Source organism: Panthera pardus, unplaced genomic scaffold, assembly GCF_024362965.1.
Source record: "Panthera pardus isolate Hobbes unplaced genomic scaffold, ASM2436296v1 HiC_scaffold_8, whole genome shotgun sequence".
Classification (NCBI taxonomy): domain Eukaryota; kingdom Metazoa; phylum Chordata; class Mammalia; order Carnivora; family Felidae; genus Panthera; species Panthera pardus.
Genome location: NW_026527013.1, coordinates 31,539,270 through 31,555,693, shown reverse-complemented (window position 1 = coordinate 31,555,693; position 16,424 = coordinate 31,539,270). Strand labels below are relative to the sequence as shown.

Here is a 16,424-nt window from a genome sequence, read left to right as displayed (position 1 = left end):
TTCAGCAAAGATCGAAATGGCTTTGACTTTTGGCACTTGCACCACACCGGCTCTGGGCCCTGACAATCTCGGGGCGCTGACAGCTACATTTGGTTAAACGGTATGTCCCTGAGAATGAAGGCCCCATGACATTTAAGGTCCTTGACAATGTGGTACCAACTTCTGCAACCCTTCAGCCCCTCCTTTCCAGAAGCTTCACCTAGAATGGATCTCTCTTCCACATTTCTTCCCACCTATGCTTGCCCAGTTTGCTCCCTCTGCCGAGAATGACCTTACCCTGCCTTCCTGCCAACCCCCCTTCCTTGCATTGGGAGCATCTCCTGCTATTCACGGCCAGGTTACCTGCAAGGGAAGGGAAGTAAAAAAGCGTTAAGAAATTGAGTGAACCAGGACACCTGGCTGGCTCAGTTGGTTAAGTGTCCGACTCTTGATTTCAGCTCGGGTCATAATCTTGTGGTTCACCAATTCGAGCCCTGCGTCGGGTTCTGCACTGACCTCGCAGAGCCTCCTTGAGATCCTCCTCCCACTCCCCGAAGTGAATAAACTTAAAAAAAAAAAAAAAAATTGAGTGAACCTCCTCCCAGAAAGTTGAAGAAGGACGCCCAAGGCAAAAGGAGCTTCTTAGGGATGATTTAGGAGTTGGTTGATCTAAGAAGGGAATGGGAAGTCCATGGTGTGGTGGGGGTTGAAACTACCCTCACTCCATTTAGTATCTGGACATTTTCTTCAACACACAAATCAGTTGCTTCCTTTGTTATCTTAAGCAACAAAAATAATTTTTAATTTTTTAGAATGATTTGTAAATTGTCAAACTTGTCCAATTTCTAGAGACAAAAAGTTTATGTTGTGCGCTGAATAATACCAAAATGTACCTGCACTGCCGGTGAAGGAAGAAGTACGTAAAAGCAAGGAAGAGATCGGACTAGCCATGGATACAAAACTTACCTCAGGATACAAACGGAAAACCGGCCACACGCCATCACATTTACACAAAAGCAAGCACAAAGAGAACGAGTTTCCCAATCTATCGACTTTCCTTTGTTGACAAACCTGCAGGGCGAGAATGCAGTAGTGTTCACAGTTTACCCAGTCATCAATTGCTCCGAAGCAAAGCTTTGTGCCCAAGAATGAAACATCCTCAGCCCTCACAAGTACTCAGCTTATACAGAAGGGAAGGTAAACATAGGTGCTTCACAAGGGGGTCTGATGCCAAAAACGAATGCAAGTCAGACGGGATTGAAAGGGGTTTAGGATCACGAGGCAGAAACATGTAAAATATTTCATGCAGCCAGCCTTATTTATTGAGAAGTCCTAATTTTATTGCCCATTTAGTAACATGTTTGTTCCACAAACTAATTTCTCATAAAGCAAAGCACAACCTTTTCTTATAAATAGTATAAATTATTTTATTTACAGAAACTTGTTACAAAACAAATAGACTATATATTTCTTCTCTTTTAAATATCCAAAGTAATTTTCTATCCCTTGACATTTGTTCATGTTTCTATACAGCAGCCAACACGAAGTCCAGCTGAGATGCTCTTGATTATGTGTACAAATTATCACACTATTCACACATTTCAACACAGGAGATTGCTTTTATAACCAAGCTCAAAAAAAACAGCAAAATGCTTTTCAAGGCCCTACATTCACACTGACAGTATGTAGTGCTCATTTAAATGATCTGAAAATGTAAAATGTTTTGCACAAAATGTAAAAATGATTATTTTCTGTTAAACAATGAAACTTTTCACAATCATTTCCAAAGCCCCCCACCCTCCCACCCCCCCTTCCCCACCCCGGACATAATGAGACAGTAAGAAATTCCTTGGCAACAGAACTCTCGCAGGAAGACAGCTGCCTTTATAAGTTACATTTTTCAAATTATACATTTTGCAATGTTTTCAGAGGTACTTTGTATTATATTTTTGGAATAGAAAATATTTTAAATATTCTATTTTAAACTCTGTATTTCATGAGTGAATAACAAAACAGATATATCATCTAAGTTGCTGGCTGACAAAACAGATTTGTAACCCTTGCTGCCACCGGGCAATACGTCACCAGTTGAATTACTGTGAACCAAAAGGCCTTAATTTTAAAATACCTTATAAAATTACCAGCATCGGTGGTTTTCAACCCCTCCCCTAAAATTTTAGAAACAATATTTAGGTGGAAAAAGCAAACTCCAAAGGTTTCAACTGAACATTCAAGTCTTTTTAAAGAATCTGTCGAAGCTTAAAACTAGGTTCAGGCACTTTTTCCGTTAGTTTGAAACCACATCACAGACTAACACACATGTGCTCAGAGCGTACACATACACACACACAGGCACGCACGCACGCACACGCACACACACACACAAAACACTAACGAAAGAAAAGCAGTGTGTCACTTAGTTACATGTAGTCTATCGGGAAATCAGGCAACTAGAGAGAAGCAATGCCCACTTCGTCTGTACGAATCCACTCCCGAGACATGAAAAGGGACAACAAGACTTTCACAGAACAGAGGCATCCCTTAAACTGTAAAGGAGGCAGGTTCTAGAACTATTGGCTTGGCAGTGAACCACTTCAAATTATAAAAAGGTATTTACTTTTATTAATTAATAAATAAATACTAGATGATCTCAATTGTACCAAAACAGGATATCAGAAAAAAAGACCTGTGCAAAAATACATATTTAAATATGTACAATTCATTTTTAACAAAATATGTCTTCTGAAATAGGGATACTTCCATATTTATAATAGAACAAGAAATTCCAAAATAAAGATACAAAAGTAGGTTTTGTAGAATTCTTTGTTCATCATTGCAGCACATTTTTTTTTTTTTTTTGTAGGTTAAGAAAACTGCAGGAGTTGTCATGAAATTCTATTGGAAAGAATATAAAAATTATCTTGGTTTTAAATTGATACCAAAGTCTGTCTAGAAACAACCCAACCACTGCAAATTTGGTTTTTGCAAGTTAATTTAATTCAAAAAAATACTTGTACTCCCGTGTTTTAAATGGTCTTAATTGTTCATTATAATAAAAAGTAGTTGTAGGAGAAAATAAAATATTTGAACAGTCTAAAATTTAATAGCACTGTTTAGAATAGGTCTGTTTGTGGCAGGCAGAATCCAAAATGGCTAATTTCCTAATCCCGATCATCTGTGTACTACCGGGAGACATAATGAAATTCAATTAAAACCTCAGTCTAAGAAATCAAATGATCAACACTCGCTTATCTAAATATCTACATAATTCTGAATCAACTTGCTATCATGGGTCCTATTCACATCTTTCGGAACAACATGATCTGTCTATAAATTCCATTGCTAAAAGCAACTTTATTTATATCCATCAAGTCCCCTTGGCTCTGAAAATAAATTCTACCCATACCCCATTGCACTTGTTACCCAGGAATCAACTAAAGACGTTTTGATTCCCCCTTACCTCCGTTCTCTCCCTCCACTGGGACGGAACAACCAGACTGATTTCTCCTAACTGCACCAAACTGGCCCATCCACGCACTCTCCTTAATAAGCTCTCCTATAGTATCATTTTTAAAAAATATTTACTGATTGCATAATAAGTGAACAAGATACTCCTCTCCCTTTCCTTTAAAAAAAAAAATCAATAGTTTACATCAATTTATAGCTAAAGTATCTGCATAAAGTTTTTGTTGTCTTACATAATAAGAGTAATTCTGTAGCAATTCACATTATTAGGCTGGTAACCAAGTATTTATTCATTCTACATGTTGTTGACTTGAAATTCCCTGAAACTGAAGTTTGTAACCCAAAAACTGTAGGGAAAAAAAGGATGCATTGATTTGCTCTGTCCAGGCTCTGCCCAGAACAATGATCAGAGCCTTGGGAAATTTACCCTGTGGTGTTCGGCAACTTTGTGTGTTCTTCTAAGTACAAGCGCCTGGGTTATTTATTGTTTCAGGAGCTGTGAGAGTGGAATCACCAGTTAAAATGCCCCAGCTCATCCCCCAAATTCAATGATACCTTCTTAAGCAATGACGTTTTAACATATTAAGCTCTGTCTTTTGGGATGGGGTATTCAAAAAAAATAAATGAATAACCACGAAGGTCTCCAAATCTCTCTCAGGAAGATGGCTGGCATTAATCCCCAGAAAGGAGGGTCTGTCGGGGAGACACTATTATATGTGTCACAGCATCTGTGCATGGGCACACATACACCTCTGCCTACTCCCCTCCCTGGGTGCCTGCTCCCCACCCACTGACATCCAAATGAACACGTGGACAGGAAGGGGAGTGCAGATACACACACAATATGGGGAGCACTCGACACAGAAATTTACAGAGTCCCAGGACAGTATCCACAGAGACTGAGGGTAATGCACAGAGTGCCCTGGAAACATTAAGTATATTAATGACTTAGTGAATGACAGTTTCTGCTGCATCCTAATAATTTCACTTTACAAAGGCAATTTTTTAAAAATGGGAGACTGAGCAGGACAGCCAGCCCAATCTACCATACTGTTTAACATGAAAACTTGAAGGATAAAAAATTCCATCTCTTTGGAAATCTTGGAAAAACATTCCCCCCATAGTGATTTCATCCACCCCCCCCCCTTCCCCAACCAAAATTTGGCTTTCCATTATCAAAACTAGTTTGCATTTGCATTTTCTTAAAAAAAAATCACATAGAATTGCTTTTGTACCATGAAAAGTAAGCCTCTAAAATGTCATATACTCGCTTTCTGGGCATCAATGGCTTTAAACCAGTTTGTAAGTTAGAAACTCTTGACAGCTTCTATCCCAAATCACCTGCAAAAGGCTGGGGGAAAACACAGGCTATTTTGTCCCGGTGCCTCACGCTAACGTCCGTATTCCAATCCTGGAGCGTTGCTGTAAGAACCTAACGACCGAGCCCTTCTGCGAAGGGCTGCGCAGGGGGCAGCTCTGCCCTCCTCCGGAAGGCGTCTCCAGCTGGGGTACCTAACTGCTGGAGAGGGACCCACAGAAGACAGTGTAAGAAAAACACCTGGGACGGGGAGAGGAGGAAAGGAGAAAGTCTACAGTAATGCTTTTGCCAAGACATGCTCTCCCCCAGCCAATCTACTCAAAGAGCGGCTCCATGATGTGCTGCAAGTTAAAAAACAAAGCAAAAACTTCTCACAGATTGGTAGCAAGCAGTCCAGACCACTTTAACACTGATAAAAGCAATTTCGGTGGCTGAACTTGATCCAGTGTCCTTTACAAGTACTCACTGCTACTGACATAGCTTCAGGGAAATCCTCGTTACAACAACAGCCCGGCAGATTTCTACCCTCGAGGCCCACAGGAGGTTGGGAAAACAGACTCAAAGGCATCGTGGAGTCCATAGTGCTGAGTGGAGGTGTAACTTGTCGTCAAAAGTGTCCAGATTATTCCTCCCCGTGCCATGTTCAGCTGTCAGGGACGTGCCTTTGGCTTTCAAAGAAGAGGGGGTGGGGAAACAATGAAAAGGTAAGTAAGCAGCTGTACGCGGCACTGCCCCGATGCTCAACACGAATATTCCAAAGGCCACGCGCCACTAAAATCTCCAGATGTCAGGGGCAGTCAGCTATAGAACTGGGCCTGAGCTTTCAAAAGCCTTCATCACCCTTGGGCACAATCATTCTAGAAGACTAAGTTTTAGAAAATTGTCTAGAAGAGATGCAGGCCAGGTTTCTAGCCGAGAGAAAAGGCTCTCATGTTTGCCTTTTGGTTTTATCTACTGATTTCATTTCCTTGAAGGTATTCCAGGTTGTCAGCTGAGAACTGAACAAGGTCACGTGGGCTAGCACACACAGGTGTGCAAACTCATACCCAACGCAGTGCCCTTGCCCGGGGAGCGGGAACTCAGATCCCCACTCTCCCACCGTAAGCCCTTGGCTGCAGAAGCCGTGAGCACACTAAGGGCTCAGGGGAAGCTGCCAGGCCCCACCTGCCAGGCTTCCCAGTATGTCCCCCGGCATTCCCTGGCATAGAGGGCTTCAACCAGCTCAGTTACCCATTTTAAAATCAGCTCCACAATAAACAGATTTGAGGTTCCTACTTTTCTGAGAGGAGTATTCTTTAAAGCATTTTGGAGTCATGGGTACCTTTAAGATTCTGATGGAAGCTATAGGATCCCTTCTGCAGATAAATGAGCACAGACATAAAAATCATGCAACACGTTTCTGGGGTTTTACCGATCCTCCGATCTCTAGTCATGGGCCACCCGAAGCTTTGTGCAGCGTAATAAAAAAGTTTTCCACTACACAGAGGAAATCTTTCTCAAATACAAACTTAAGTTGAAACAAATTTTGATACCCCAAACTCAGCCTGTCCTAGTGGGACAGAGCCCTCACAGATGGTGGACATCAGAGGCGGCAAACCGCTAAGAGCCGTACTTGGGCAGATGTGTGGGCTATACCAGGTTAAAAAACAAAAGAAAAGTATTGCATAACTTGTAAAAGTGGTCAAACTTCTCATGCAAGTCCAAATCTGCAGTTTCTTTGAAATCAGTAACCAGTTTCTGGGAGCTTCTGCTCTGTGTGGATGGGAGTCCTACTTCCTCATTTTCCACAGGCACTGCTGTGCCCACCAGTCTCTTCCCCTCCTGTCACCTGTGGGGTACTGAGGCCACAGCGATGTCTATGTGAAGACAGACGCACTCAGTAACATAATGTACTGGGCATCACAGCAAAACGGGACATCCCTCCTCCAGGTTCACACAGAATCAGGAAACTACACTCGGAAGGGGGTTTTTAAAAGATGGCTATACTACTTCCTGCAGTGTTCGCGCTGAATTTTTATGCTCATAAACTATGATGAGTAACTACAAACCAAGAAGTAAAAGCCCATTTTCACATGTCCAGGGACCCCTTGCTCAAAGAGCCAAGCAACATACCAACAACCCCTATAGACTTGAGGCTCATAGAGAAAAATTTAAGCAGTTGCTATTTAAATTCACCGATAATTATGTTCCCTGTACCTTTGGCGCTGGGTATTAATTCACGCACATATTGGAGGGAAATCTATCACAGAAAGAAGCTTCCCAGTATATTCTGGAGAAGTCCTAACCTGCCATTTGAGTTAAGTTCTGAAGATGAAAAACGAAACAAATCAAAGCAGCCCCCACACTGCAAATCAGGGCTCCGGGGTGATGTTGCTGAAATTCCTGCTCGACAGCAAGGAGAGGAGATCTGCTGATGAGTGAAGAAATGAGAGGAGAGATTGGGACTCAGAGCCAAGGACGCTGGAGGAAGGGGCTCCAGGGGGAAGAGGGTCAGGGGAAACCAGCAACAGGTAGGAGAGTGGGAACAAAGAACGCACGAGAGAAAGTCACAGTTCCATATGAACCTGACACCCAGGGAGCCACTGCTGTACAAATGGGCCACGTTCATGTCTCTTTTTAAGCTCTTAAATTTGAGATTTTAGTCTTTGTCTCTACCCACACTTACTGTTTTCCTGCCTCCCCGGAAAACCGTGAGGGAACATAAGGACAGAGTCAACCAGAGAATGAGAAATTCTTTGATGGGAAAATTATTAAAAGGTCTTTAAAATTTAAACCATCCCTTTCTAGACCAGTGTGACTGCAGGCCAGCTTTCTCCAGAGGAACAAACTAGAGACGCACTCTCCAGGAAGACACGGCCTGCCTTCCTCCCCAGGCAGTGGCACGGGACATGCCCCCCAGGGCTGCGCTCACCGGCCGCGGAGGGGACGCTGCCGTCCTGCAGGCTGGGCAGCTTCTGCAGCCCTATCTGCTAAAACACACTTCGTGGTTTCCTTACCCAGGAGCATCTTCCAAGTCATGAGAAATTCTGGTAGATACACTGTTTTACCTTCACATGGCCGTGAACACTTCCTTTTTGAAAGGAGACCACAAAGCTGGACACGTGTTTACAGGCAAACTAACCAACCCTGCCACGCACGTCCGAGCTGGTGCAAGAGTTCAAGGGAGAGGAAATGGGGGCGTCCCCACGGGGCTCACAGTCCATGTCCTACCTGATGAAGGAGGGAACTGTTCGTCAGTCCTTGTGTCCCTGGGCTGGCGCCCGCGTGTTTCATGTGCACGTTGTTCATGGCTGGCAATTTGGCAACCTTAGTGGGTTTGCTGCTGCCGTTGTTGACGCTGCTTGAGCCGGGCGAGCACTTTCTTTTCTTTCCTATGAGTCTGTCTAGAGGAGTGTGAGAGTGTGAGTAACTGCCGTGGGAGTTGACGGGCAACTCGCTGGACTGGTGAATGAACGGGCCAAGAGAAAGCGTGGAGTCACTGCTGTTCACCATCACACTCATCCTCTTGATGGACTCAGCGGGGCTCCCACCGGGGGGGCCCCTCCCTGACTGGTCGTGCCGGACACTCACCGAGTTCGCTTTAGTAACCACACAGTTGAGGCCGATGCCGTGGGAAGATGTGACCGTTGAGGGGTAGGGAGGCCCAGAGTGTGCCATACAGTTTTTCCTAAAAGACTCCATGGAATGAGAAGAAGAGGAGGAGGAGGAAGAGGAGGAGGAGGAAGAGGAGGAGGAGGAAGAGGAGGAGGAGGAGTGGACTGACAGTGGGGAGCTATTTTTGCGCTTCTTTCCTGAGCCGCCGCTGGTACTGCTACTGGCATTGTGACAGTTAGTGCTGTTACCAGAAGGCTCCTTGGGCCTCAAAGACTTGCTGGATTTCAACTTCTGAGGTTTTCTGGACATAGGGGAGGAGGGGACTGAGGAAAGGCCGGAGGGTGTGGAGGGGGAGGAGGACGAAGAGGACACTTGTCTGGATTGCATACTGCACACAGGATCCATTGCCCCGGAAGCGGCGGGCTGTGCGTTCAGTGTGGTTCCATGAGCTGGTGCCGCTCTGCTGTTTGGGGAGATGCAGGTGGACGAGAGCAGGACTGGGGACGTAGACACAGTGGCCGCTGCCAGATAGCTGACCCCACACTGCGATGTGGGCACAGAGTTTGTCCGGTGAGGAACACGTGTGGAGACGGGTGTTGTGGTGCTGGGCACTGGTGGGATTTTCCTGCAAAAAGAGGGGGCAGTGAGTAATCATCAGCAGAGCCCTTCACGGAAACGCGCAGAGGGGTGACCCTTCACCTCTGGCACTGAGCAGCACACACCCGTCAGAGGATCAACCTGAAGCGCATAGCCGATCCTGCTGCTTCTCTGCTTCAAATTTTGCAAGGCCTTGCCAGGGCTCTCAGAACAATGGCGTGGAAAGCCCTGTGTGCCTCACCTACCACCGGTCCCCAGCCTCACACTGCCTCCTAGATTCCACCCAGCGACCCTTCTTACATCGCAACAACAGGCCTGGACGTGAGGCCCTGTCCATCTTCCGCCTACAATACTCTAACCCCAACTTCTGCTCAGCTCGTACTTTCGGCCCACCATCACTTTCTTAGGAAATCTGTCCTGACCACCTGGACTCGCTTGGTTTTCCAGAGACTCACTCTGCCAGTTCCCAGACTTGGGGGAACTCAAGGCAGCTTCCACACGTAACTGTGGATCACTAACTTCTCTAGAGAGCAGGGCACACCTTATTTAAAACTGTGCCCACAGCGCCTGCAGTACAGAAGGTGCACTAATGTTGAGAGAATTCACGAACAAAGAGGAGAAAGGAAGGGCAGAACAATTTCATAGCAACTGCTAGGTCCTAACTTCAGGCCTGAAGCACATCTCAGGGTTTCCAGCCACAATGATGGCACAGTGTATTTTGTTACTAATGTCCGGGCAAGGGACCAACCTGGGGATTAGAGAGTCATTCAGATGGCAAACCAGGGAGGCCTCTTTCCATTTTTGCTACGATTCTAACATGTGACAGCACCAAAATTTCAAAAACCCCTATGGCAGAACCAACAGCGAGGTAGCAACACAGACAATGGCCTGAATGGAAGGCAAGTGCCAAGACCGGCCTGGTCCTGACTTCACAGGGCAAGCAACGGCTGAACCAGTCGCTGCACCAGCTAGGGTTCCGGCTTCTCATCTTCCAAGTGAGACTTGTCCTAAACTGCTGCCAAAGTGCTTTCCAGATGCTTTTTAAGGCCTGTAACTATTAATAAAAAGAAGTATTTACTGTATTTGTCCCAGCTATAACCCCCCCAATCAGGAGTGTAGCTCTGGCCCTAGAGATCCGTCCATCCAGACCGACCACACCCAAGTCCCTGTGGGGTGGGGTCCAGATGAAAGAAGTTTCTCAGTCTCTCTGGGAGATTCCAACAAGAAGCAAAGACCGAGAAGCTGGGCTCTATCCCCATACTACTCACAGAGGACAACCACGGACAGTACCTGAAAGGCTTATGAGAAACGATGAGTCCCTGCGCCCCACCCAGACCTACTTCATCAGAATCTGGATCTCAACAAGATCCCCAGGCAATCCGTGGGCACTGGCACCTCTGAGAAGCCCTGCTCTAAATGGAGGCGTGTAGCACTGCTCGGGCTCACTGGGCGCACTGACTTCGCACGGCCACCAGGTGGCTTAGGGAAACGAAGCCTAAATATCAGGCAGCTAGAACTAAATCCTGGGAAAAGGAAAAGCTTCCATACAGGGAGACATGTGGATCTCTCTGCACAACATATTGGTCCCTGGTAAAAAAGCTCTCTTAGGTCATTCGTTACCTTTTGCGTAAGGATGAGACAAATAAAGAATATGTAGTTGTACTGATCTATGTCCATACAAATCAACTCTGCAAAGATATACAAGCAGTTAATAAAAATGCTTCTGTCTGGGGGTAGTGGTGGTGGGGAGGGTGGGCAACAGGAATGTGGGGGCCAGGGGGACTAAAACCTTGAACTGTATACCTCTTCATATTCATTTTTTCTTTTTTTTTTTACCCAAGTGAATTTATTACCAATCTGACAAATTCTGTAACCTCGACATTGCCCCCTATTCCACGCCCCACCAAAGAAAAAACCTTTTGCTGATGATCCCATCCCTTCCTTAAGGAATGTGGAATCATGGTCCCCAGTCAAGGAATCATGGTCCCCAGTCAAAAGTGGACAAGCACTTGACAGAAATCACAGAGTTTGGAACTGGCCTTTGCGGTCCTGGGCATGCTCCAGAGGAAGTGCTAGTCCAATTTGACCACTGTCCAGATTCCTATATTGAAGATGACTTATTTCACTGTCATACTCAAATCCCACTTCCATATATCCTTAGCTGCAATAGGTAACTGAGGAGTAAGGAACTAAGGAGGGTGGCACCCAAACCAGGGGTCCTCCTGGAAGAGAGGACTTTTGGCTGAGCCAGCAGGATGGAACTTGGACCACTTTGGGAGTTCTGTCGAGTGCATCAAAGATGCCACCTGAGGACTGTTCTCCTGCAGTTGAGAAGTGCTCAGCTCCTCCCACCAAATCTCAGGGGCTGCCCGAGAAGCTTGCCTGCAGTGGCCAGCCTCACTCGCGGCACCTCACTCCAAGCTACTGTCTGCCCCAGGCCTGTGTGCCAGCTCATCACTGAGCAAAACATCTGTCTCTGCTGTACTGGCCTTTTTTTAAAACCCAAGTTCATGTTAGCGGAAAGGCACGATTTCCTCTTTGCTAGGAACAAGTGATTGATAAGGTCGTCGGCCTCTGACAGAACAAAGAGAGAGACGGTGGAGGCAACCTCATGATCTTGTGTCTTCCCAGGTTCACTGCAGAAAGAGGACAACCCCCCCCCCCCCACAAGCCACTAGGAACTGAAACCATATGCACCCCAACTGCTGGCCATGAACCACTTCTCAGGATAATGGGAAAAAGTCATTCTGAGGACACTTCTAAACTCTTAGGAATGCACTAAATCCACATTTCAGGGTGCTCAATGAGCTCCCCAAGTCCTGGTGGGCAATCTCAAGAAATACGAAGCTGAGATTTCACGTATTTGGGGGTTTTCAGATGTTGACAGACTCCTAGAATCCCAACAAACCAGTGCCCCGTTTTTCCTGAGCAAGGGCAATGTTCCTTCATAAAGAAGAAAGAGGAGCCTCTTATCTAGTAAAACCCAGGAAGAAATGTAAAATTGAAAAGTAGAGCACCACTGCTCTGTGTCTGATTTTCTAAGTGAATAAACTCAAGTCCTGTTCATGATCACGGAGGCGGTTCTTCAGATTGCGGACTATCCAAGGCCTCTGACCAGCTTCCTTTGACTTTATCAGGAAACCAAGGCAGCAAGGCAAGTGGATGTACTGGCAGAGTCTGTTCAGGGAGGCTCTAGTAAATGATGCCCAAATGGAGAATATGGAATGACATGTGAATTAGTGGACAGCCCCCTTGGTTTAACAAAACTCAGTATTTCCAAAAGTAGGTTCCACCAAACGTTAAGTTCCCAAAGATACTCCCCTAAAAGATGTTCCCAGGTCAAAAGAGCTTGGGAGATGTTCCACATTATAAATAATATCTCCTGCTTTGAGAGGTATAATGAACAGTGTGCCCCCTAAAGACTCTGAGAAGTCCCGCAGTAATGAAAACTATGTCACTTGAGAAAAAGCTGACCCTTCTGGCCATGGAACTCTTCTTCCACTTAAAATCCCATGCAGGAAATACCAGCCCACATACAGACACACAAGATGACCATCTTACACTGTAAATCAGAACACATGGCTCCACTTCCTGAGGCCCTCAGCAGCTCCCCACTGTACTCAGAATCAATTTCAGGGTCATCTGGCCCCTGCCAGCTTCTTAGGTCTCATCTTGCACCATGATCGCTTTCTTGCTTTTTTCAGACAAGTATGATCTTTTCTGACTCAAGACCTTTGCACACATGGTTCTTTCTGCCTGCCCCACCATCCCCTGGCTGCCTTTTCTCACCCTTCTCTCCATCTCTGCTCTAGGATCACTTCTTCACCGAGGTTTGCCCTGAATCTCTCCAGCTTGTTGTTTTTCCATCTTAGCTCTTTGTTTGCAACCAAACTGCCTCTGGGTCTAAACCCTGGCCCTACCACCAACTTGCTGTGTGACTTCTCAGTTTCAGTATCTGTAAAGTAGGGATAATCGAGGTCACCAGAGGCAGCGCCTTGTGAAAATTAAATGCAAGTTGCCTGGCACACAGTAAGGTCTCAGTAAGTCTCAGTGATTGTTAGAGCTTCCATGATCTCCCTTATGACGAGCTATAACCCCTACTGATTCGCCGTTTGGTGGTTTTTGTGCCCCACTCCCCCGAATGCAAACCCCACACAGGTGGAAACTCCCTCACTGCCTGGAACCCCAGCATCCAGAGCAATACATATTTGCTGAAAAGACTGAATGAATAAATGATGAGGGGCCTTCTCAGGGATAGTCAAAGGCCACGTTTTCATTTCAGATAAGCTTATCTTCATTAGACCAGTCCCTTAAGACATAAAGAGGATGCAGCCCCAGGTGAGGTCAGCCCCCTTTTCCCACCCCAGAGGCGCTGGGACAGGCACTCACTTCCACAGCTGCGCGTTCAGATGCTTCTCCACCATGAGGTTGAGGGCGCAGCGAAGCCGGTTCCACCTGGAGTCAAACACGTAATAGCCTCTTCCAATCTGCCGGCTCCCGAATGTGCAAAACTGCAAGAGAGGACACACCATGCGTGCTTGCTAATCCCGGCAGCGGCACGGCCTGTCTGTGATCTCTCTCCTTCAGGAGAGAAGACAACCACAGAAGAACTTGCACTCTGTGTATCACAGGCTGCGAAGCACGAAAGTGACGATGCCCAGCCCTGAGTTCCACGGAAGACAAAGGCAAAAGCCAGAGGTGTCCCAGGACTGAGTGCGTGCCGCCTCTGGGGCACCCTGTTCTGAGCTGCTCTCACACCCTGACCACGTCTCACACACACACGCACTCACACCAAGATCCCTGGCAACCACCCCCCCCCCCGCCCCCGCCCTCAGTGCCCTGTCTCCGCTGTGTGGGGAGGGTCAAGTCGGGGGTGCATGTGGAACTTACAGATGCTGGCTGAGGATGATGACCTGAATAATGACAGTCCAGTTTTTCAACAGACTCTTCTTTGTCATCGCCTTCTCCCTCCTCACTGGATAACCGAGAAGCTGGCTCAGTGGCAGACAGGGGAGGGTGCGGAGATTCATGGACTGGAGGAGGGTCAATGGGGGCACTCCCGCCTTGCTGTGCAGGGCAGCCTGGAGGCCTTGGTGAGTAGAAAGTGCAGCACCGATCAGATCACACGTCCGGCAACCAGCCGCCTCAACCCAGATATAACAACGTGCCCAAGACCGCCTAGGGAGGCCTGGGGTCCCCCACTAGCACTGGGGCAACAGATGTTGATCAGGTGGCGTGGGAGCGAAGAATCCACTCTCCCAAACCGCATGGTGTCACATGAAGTTGTATGCCAGATCTACCCAAAGGAACTTATAAAGGGTTCTCCCTTCTACAGCCACCTGGGTGGCTCAGGGCCTCTTGTATTCTCCCCAAAGAAGGGGAAATAGAATTTAAGAGAATTCTTTCTTTGATTCCTCCTCAAATTTCACCTGGATGACGGTTACGGAGGCAATAAACTCAATAGCTGGCAATGTGCTCCGCACCCGAGAGGGACAGGAGGCACTCAGAGGAGGACGCAGCATCACTGCTTTACGTGGACCATCTACGGCCTACCGCCAAGAGCGGCACGGAGTGCTTCCTACATGGATACATGCCCGATGATTCTAGAATTAGGCTGACTTTTGCATCGACGGAAAAATTTCAATGAGAAGATGGACGAAGGAAGGCTGTGCCAAGGAACTGACAGCCCGGGCTCGGCCACATTCTTGGGAGCTACCTCCAAGGGTGCTCCCCCCGGGCTGCTCACACCCAGGGCTCACATCGGGGCAGGCCCGCGAGCGGGGAGGTGAGGCACAGCAACCAAGAGTTGGCACGTTCCTAGGCCGAAGTTCTTGCTGCCGGTGGCCGACAGTGAAGGCCCTCATTCTTGACACTTTTCTCTTCCCTTTCTCTCTGGAAATTTGGTACAGGGTCCGTGACTTTAACTTCGTTAAATACACAAGCGCAAATGCACATGTACCACCTTCACTGTCCCTGAGGTATGGAGGGAAGTTCTCATAAGACATTCTGGTCCACTACTTATTAAATAGCTAAAATGCCTAATATGTGCTTAGGCCAAGGTCCCAAATGAATGAATGAAAACATAGGTTGATAAAGGGATGCTATAAAAACTCAGGCTGAATGCCTATCCCCAGCAAGGCCTCCCACTGCCGTATTTTTGCAACAAGTGAGACAAATGAATGGGAAACTGCTGCCAAAGCCATGTGAAATATTCCAGTCACTAACCTGCGGTCAGCACCCGCTTTTGGGCCCTGCTCAGGGGGGTTAAGAATAGACACCTGACACTGAGCAGAGGTGGAGATCACTCTTGCTTCATCGTGCTGCTTGCATTTGGCCCAGAAGAGCCCTGGTTGGAAGTTACTGATGAACTCGACAATTTTTTTTCCCTCAAAACCCAATTAGAAAAATCTCTCATCTTCTTAGAGTGAGCCTGATGTACACTCCTCGATCTCATAACTGCACTGGGGGTTCACAGTGTCTGCCAGTCTGTTCTTTAAAGGAAGGATAGAGCTGGAGGGTTTGACTTACCTTGGAAGACTGGGGGTGTGAGGTTTAGGTTTACTAGCTACGAAAGGCTTTGATTCAGAAGGAATCACTCCGTGAGAGTTTTGGTGTGGCTCCTGTGGAGGTCTAGGAGGGGCGGGATGCGGGTCCCTGAGAGGCTGCGTTGGTTGCTGACAGTCCGGATGGCGAATCGATTCCTTTTCCCTGGTTTTGTTTTTGTGCTCGGCTAATAACACATCAAATCGTTTTCTTCTACCCTGGACAGCCCTCCGCTGAGTTAAGGAATGTGTCTACAGACCAAAAAAACAGAAAAACTGAGGAATCTCAGTAATAATTTTTTCTCTATCATATATCCAAAAACACCATTACCAATTAAAAAAAAAAACAAAAACAAAACAACAAGAAATCTGGACCATCAGCATAAAGGCTGTTCACTATCTGATAAGCTAAAAATCATAGGACGGTGACCTTTTTTCTTTAGCTAGAGTAGAAGCACATATCTGGTGAGGCTATTTCCACAGAAGAAAAAAGAAATGTTAGTTGTGCCACCGGGTATATAAGTGAATGGCAAACAGTGGAAACGAACAGGTGACATTGCCATTGTAACAGTTTACTTATTGGGGCTCTTACCAGCTCAAACAGAAAAATCCTTTTCTGGGCCATTTACATTTTAAGTATTAAAAGGGAAGAAACGGTTATGCCCTAAAATGTACTGGCTCAGTCAGTAGAGCATGTGACTCTTGCTCGTGGAGTTGTGAGTTCAAGCCCCACGTTGCCCATAGAGCTTCCTTAAAAAAAAAAAAAAAAAAAAAAAAAAAAAAAAAAAAAAAAGTGTCCTTTTCCAGTAACAGCTAGAAAGTAAAAATTAGACAAGTGTTTCTCTCTATTCCAGGGAAAATGCCATGTCAAGAGAAAATGGCTCAAAGCATCTTGCAAGCAGGGAAGTATCCTGCTTTGGTTGAGGAAG

The 16,424-nt window shown here is 46.4% G+C and overlaps 1 protein-coding gene across 8 annotated transcripts in view; it reads right to left on the bottom strand.

The window, feature by feature from the left end:
- Positions 1-1,271: 1,271 nt before the first annotated feature.
- The window catches only part of ATXN7 (ataxin 7), a 142,265-nt gene continuing 127,112 nt past the window's right edge, over positions 1,272-16,424 (bottom strand). For all 8 annotated transcript variants that reach the window (XM_053897605.1, XM_053897609.1, XM_053897608.1 and 5 more), the window contains 5 exons: positions 15,482-15,747; positions 13,844-14,042; positions 13,343-13,464; positions 7,973-8,981; positions 1,272-5,430 (listed from right to left, as the gene is read on the bottom strand). In XM_053897605.1, coding sequence (XP_053753580.1) covers positions 5,413-5,430; positions 7,973-8,981; positions 13,343-13,464; positions 13,844-14,042; positions 15,482-15,747 — 1,614 coding nt within the window. In that variant the 3' untranslated portion in view covers positions 1,272-5,412. The remainder of the gene's footprint in view (positions 5,431-7,972; positions 8,982-13,342; positions 13,465-13,843; positions 14,043-15,481; positions 15,748-16,424) is intronic.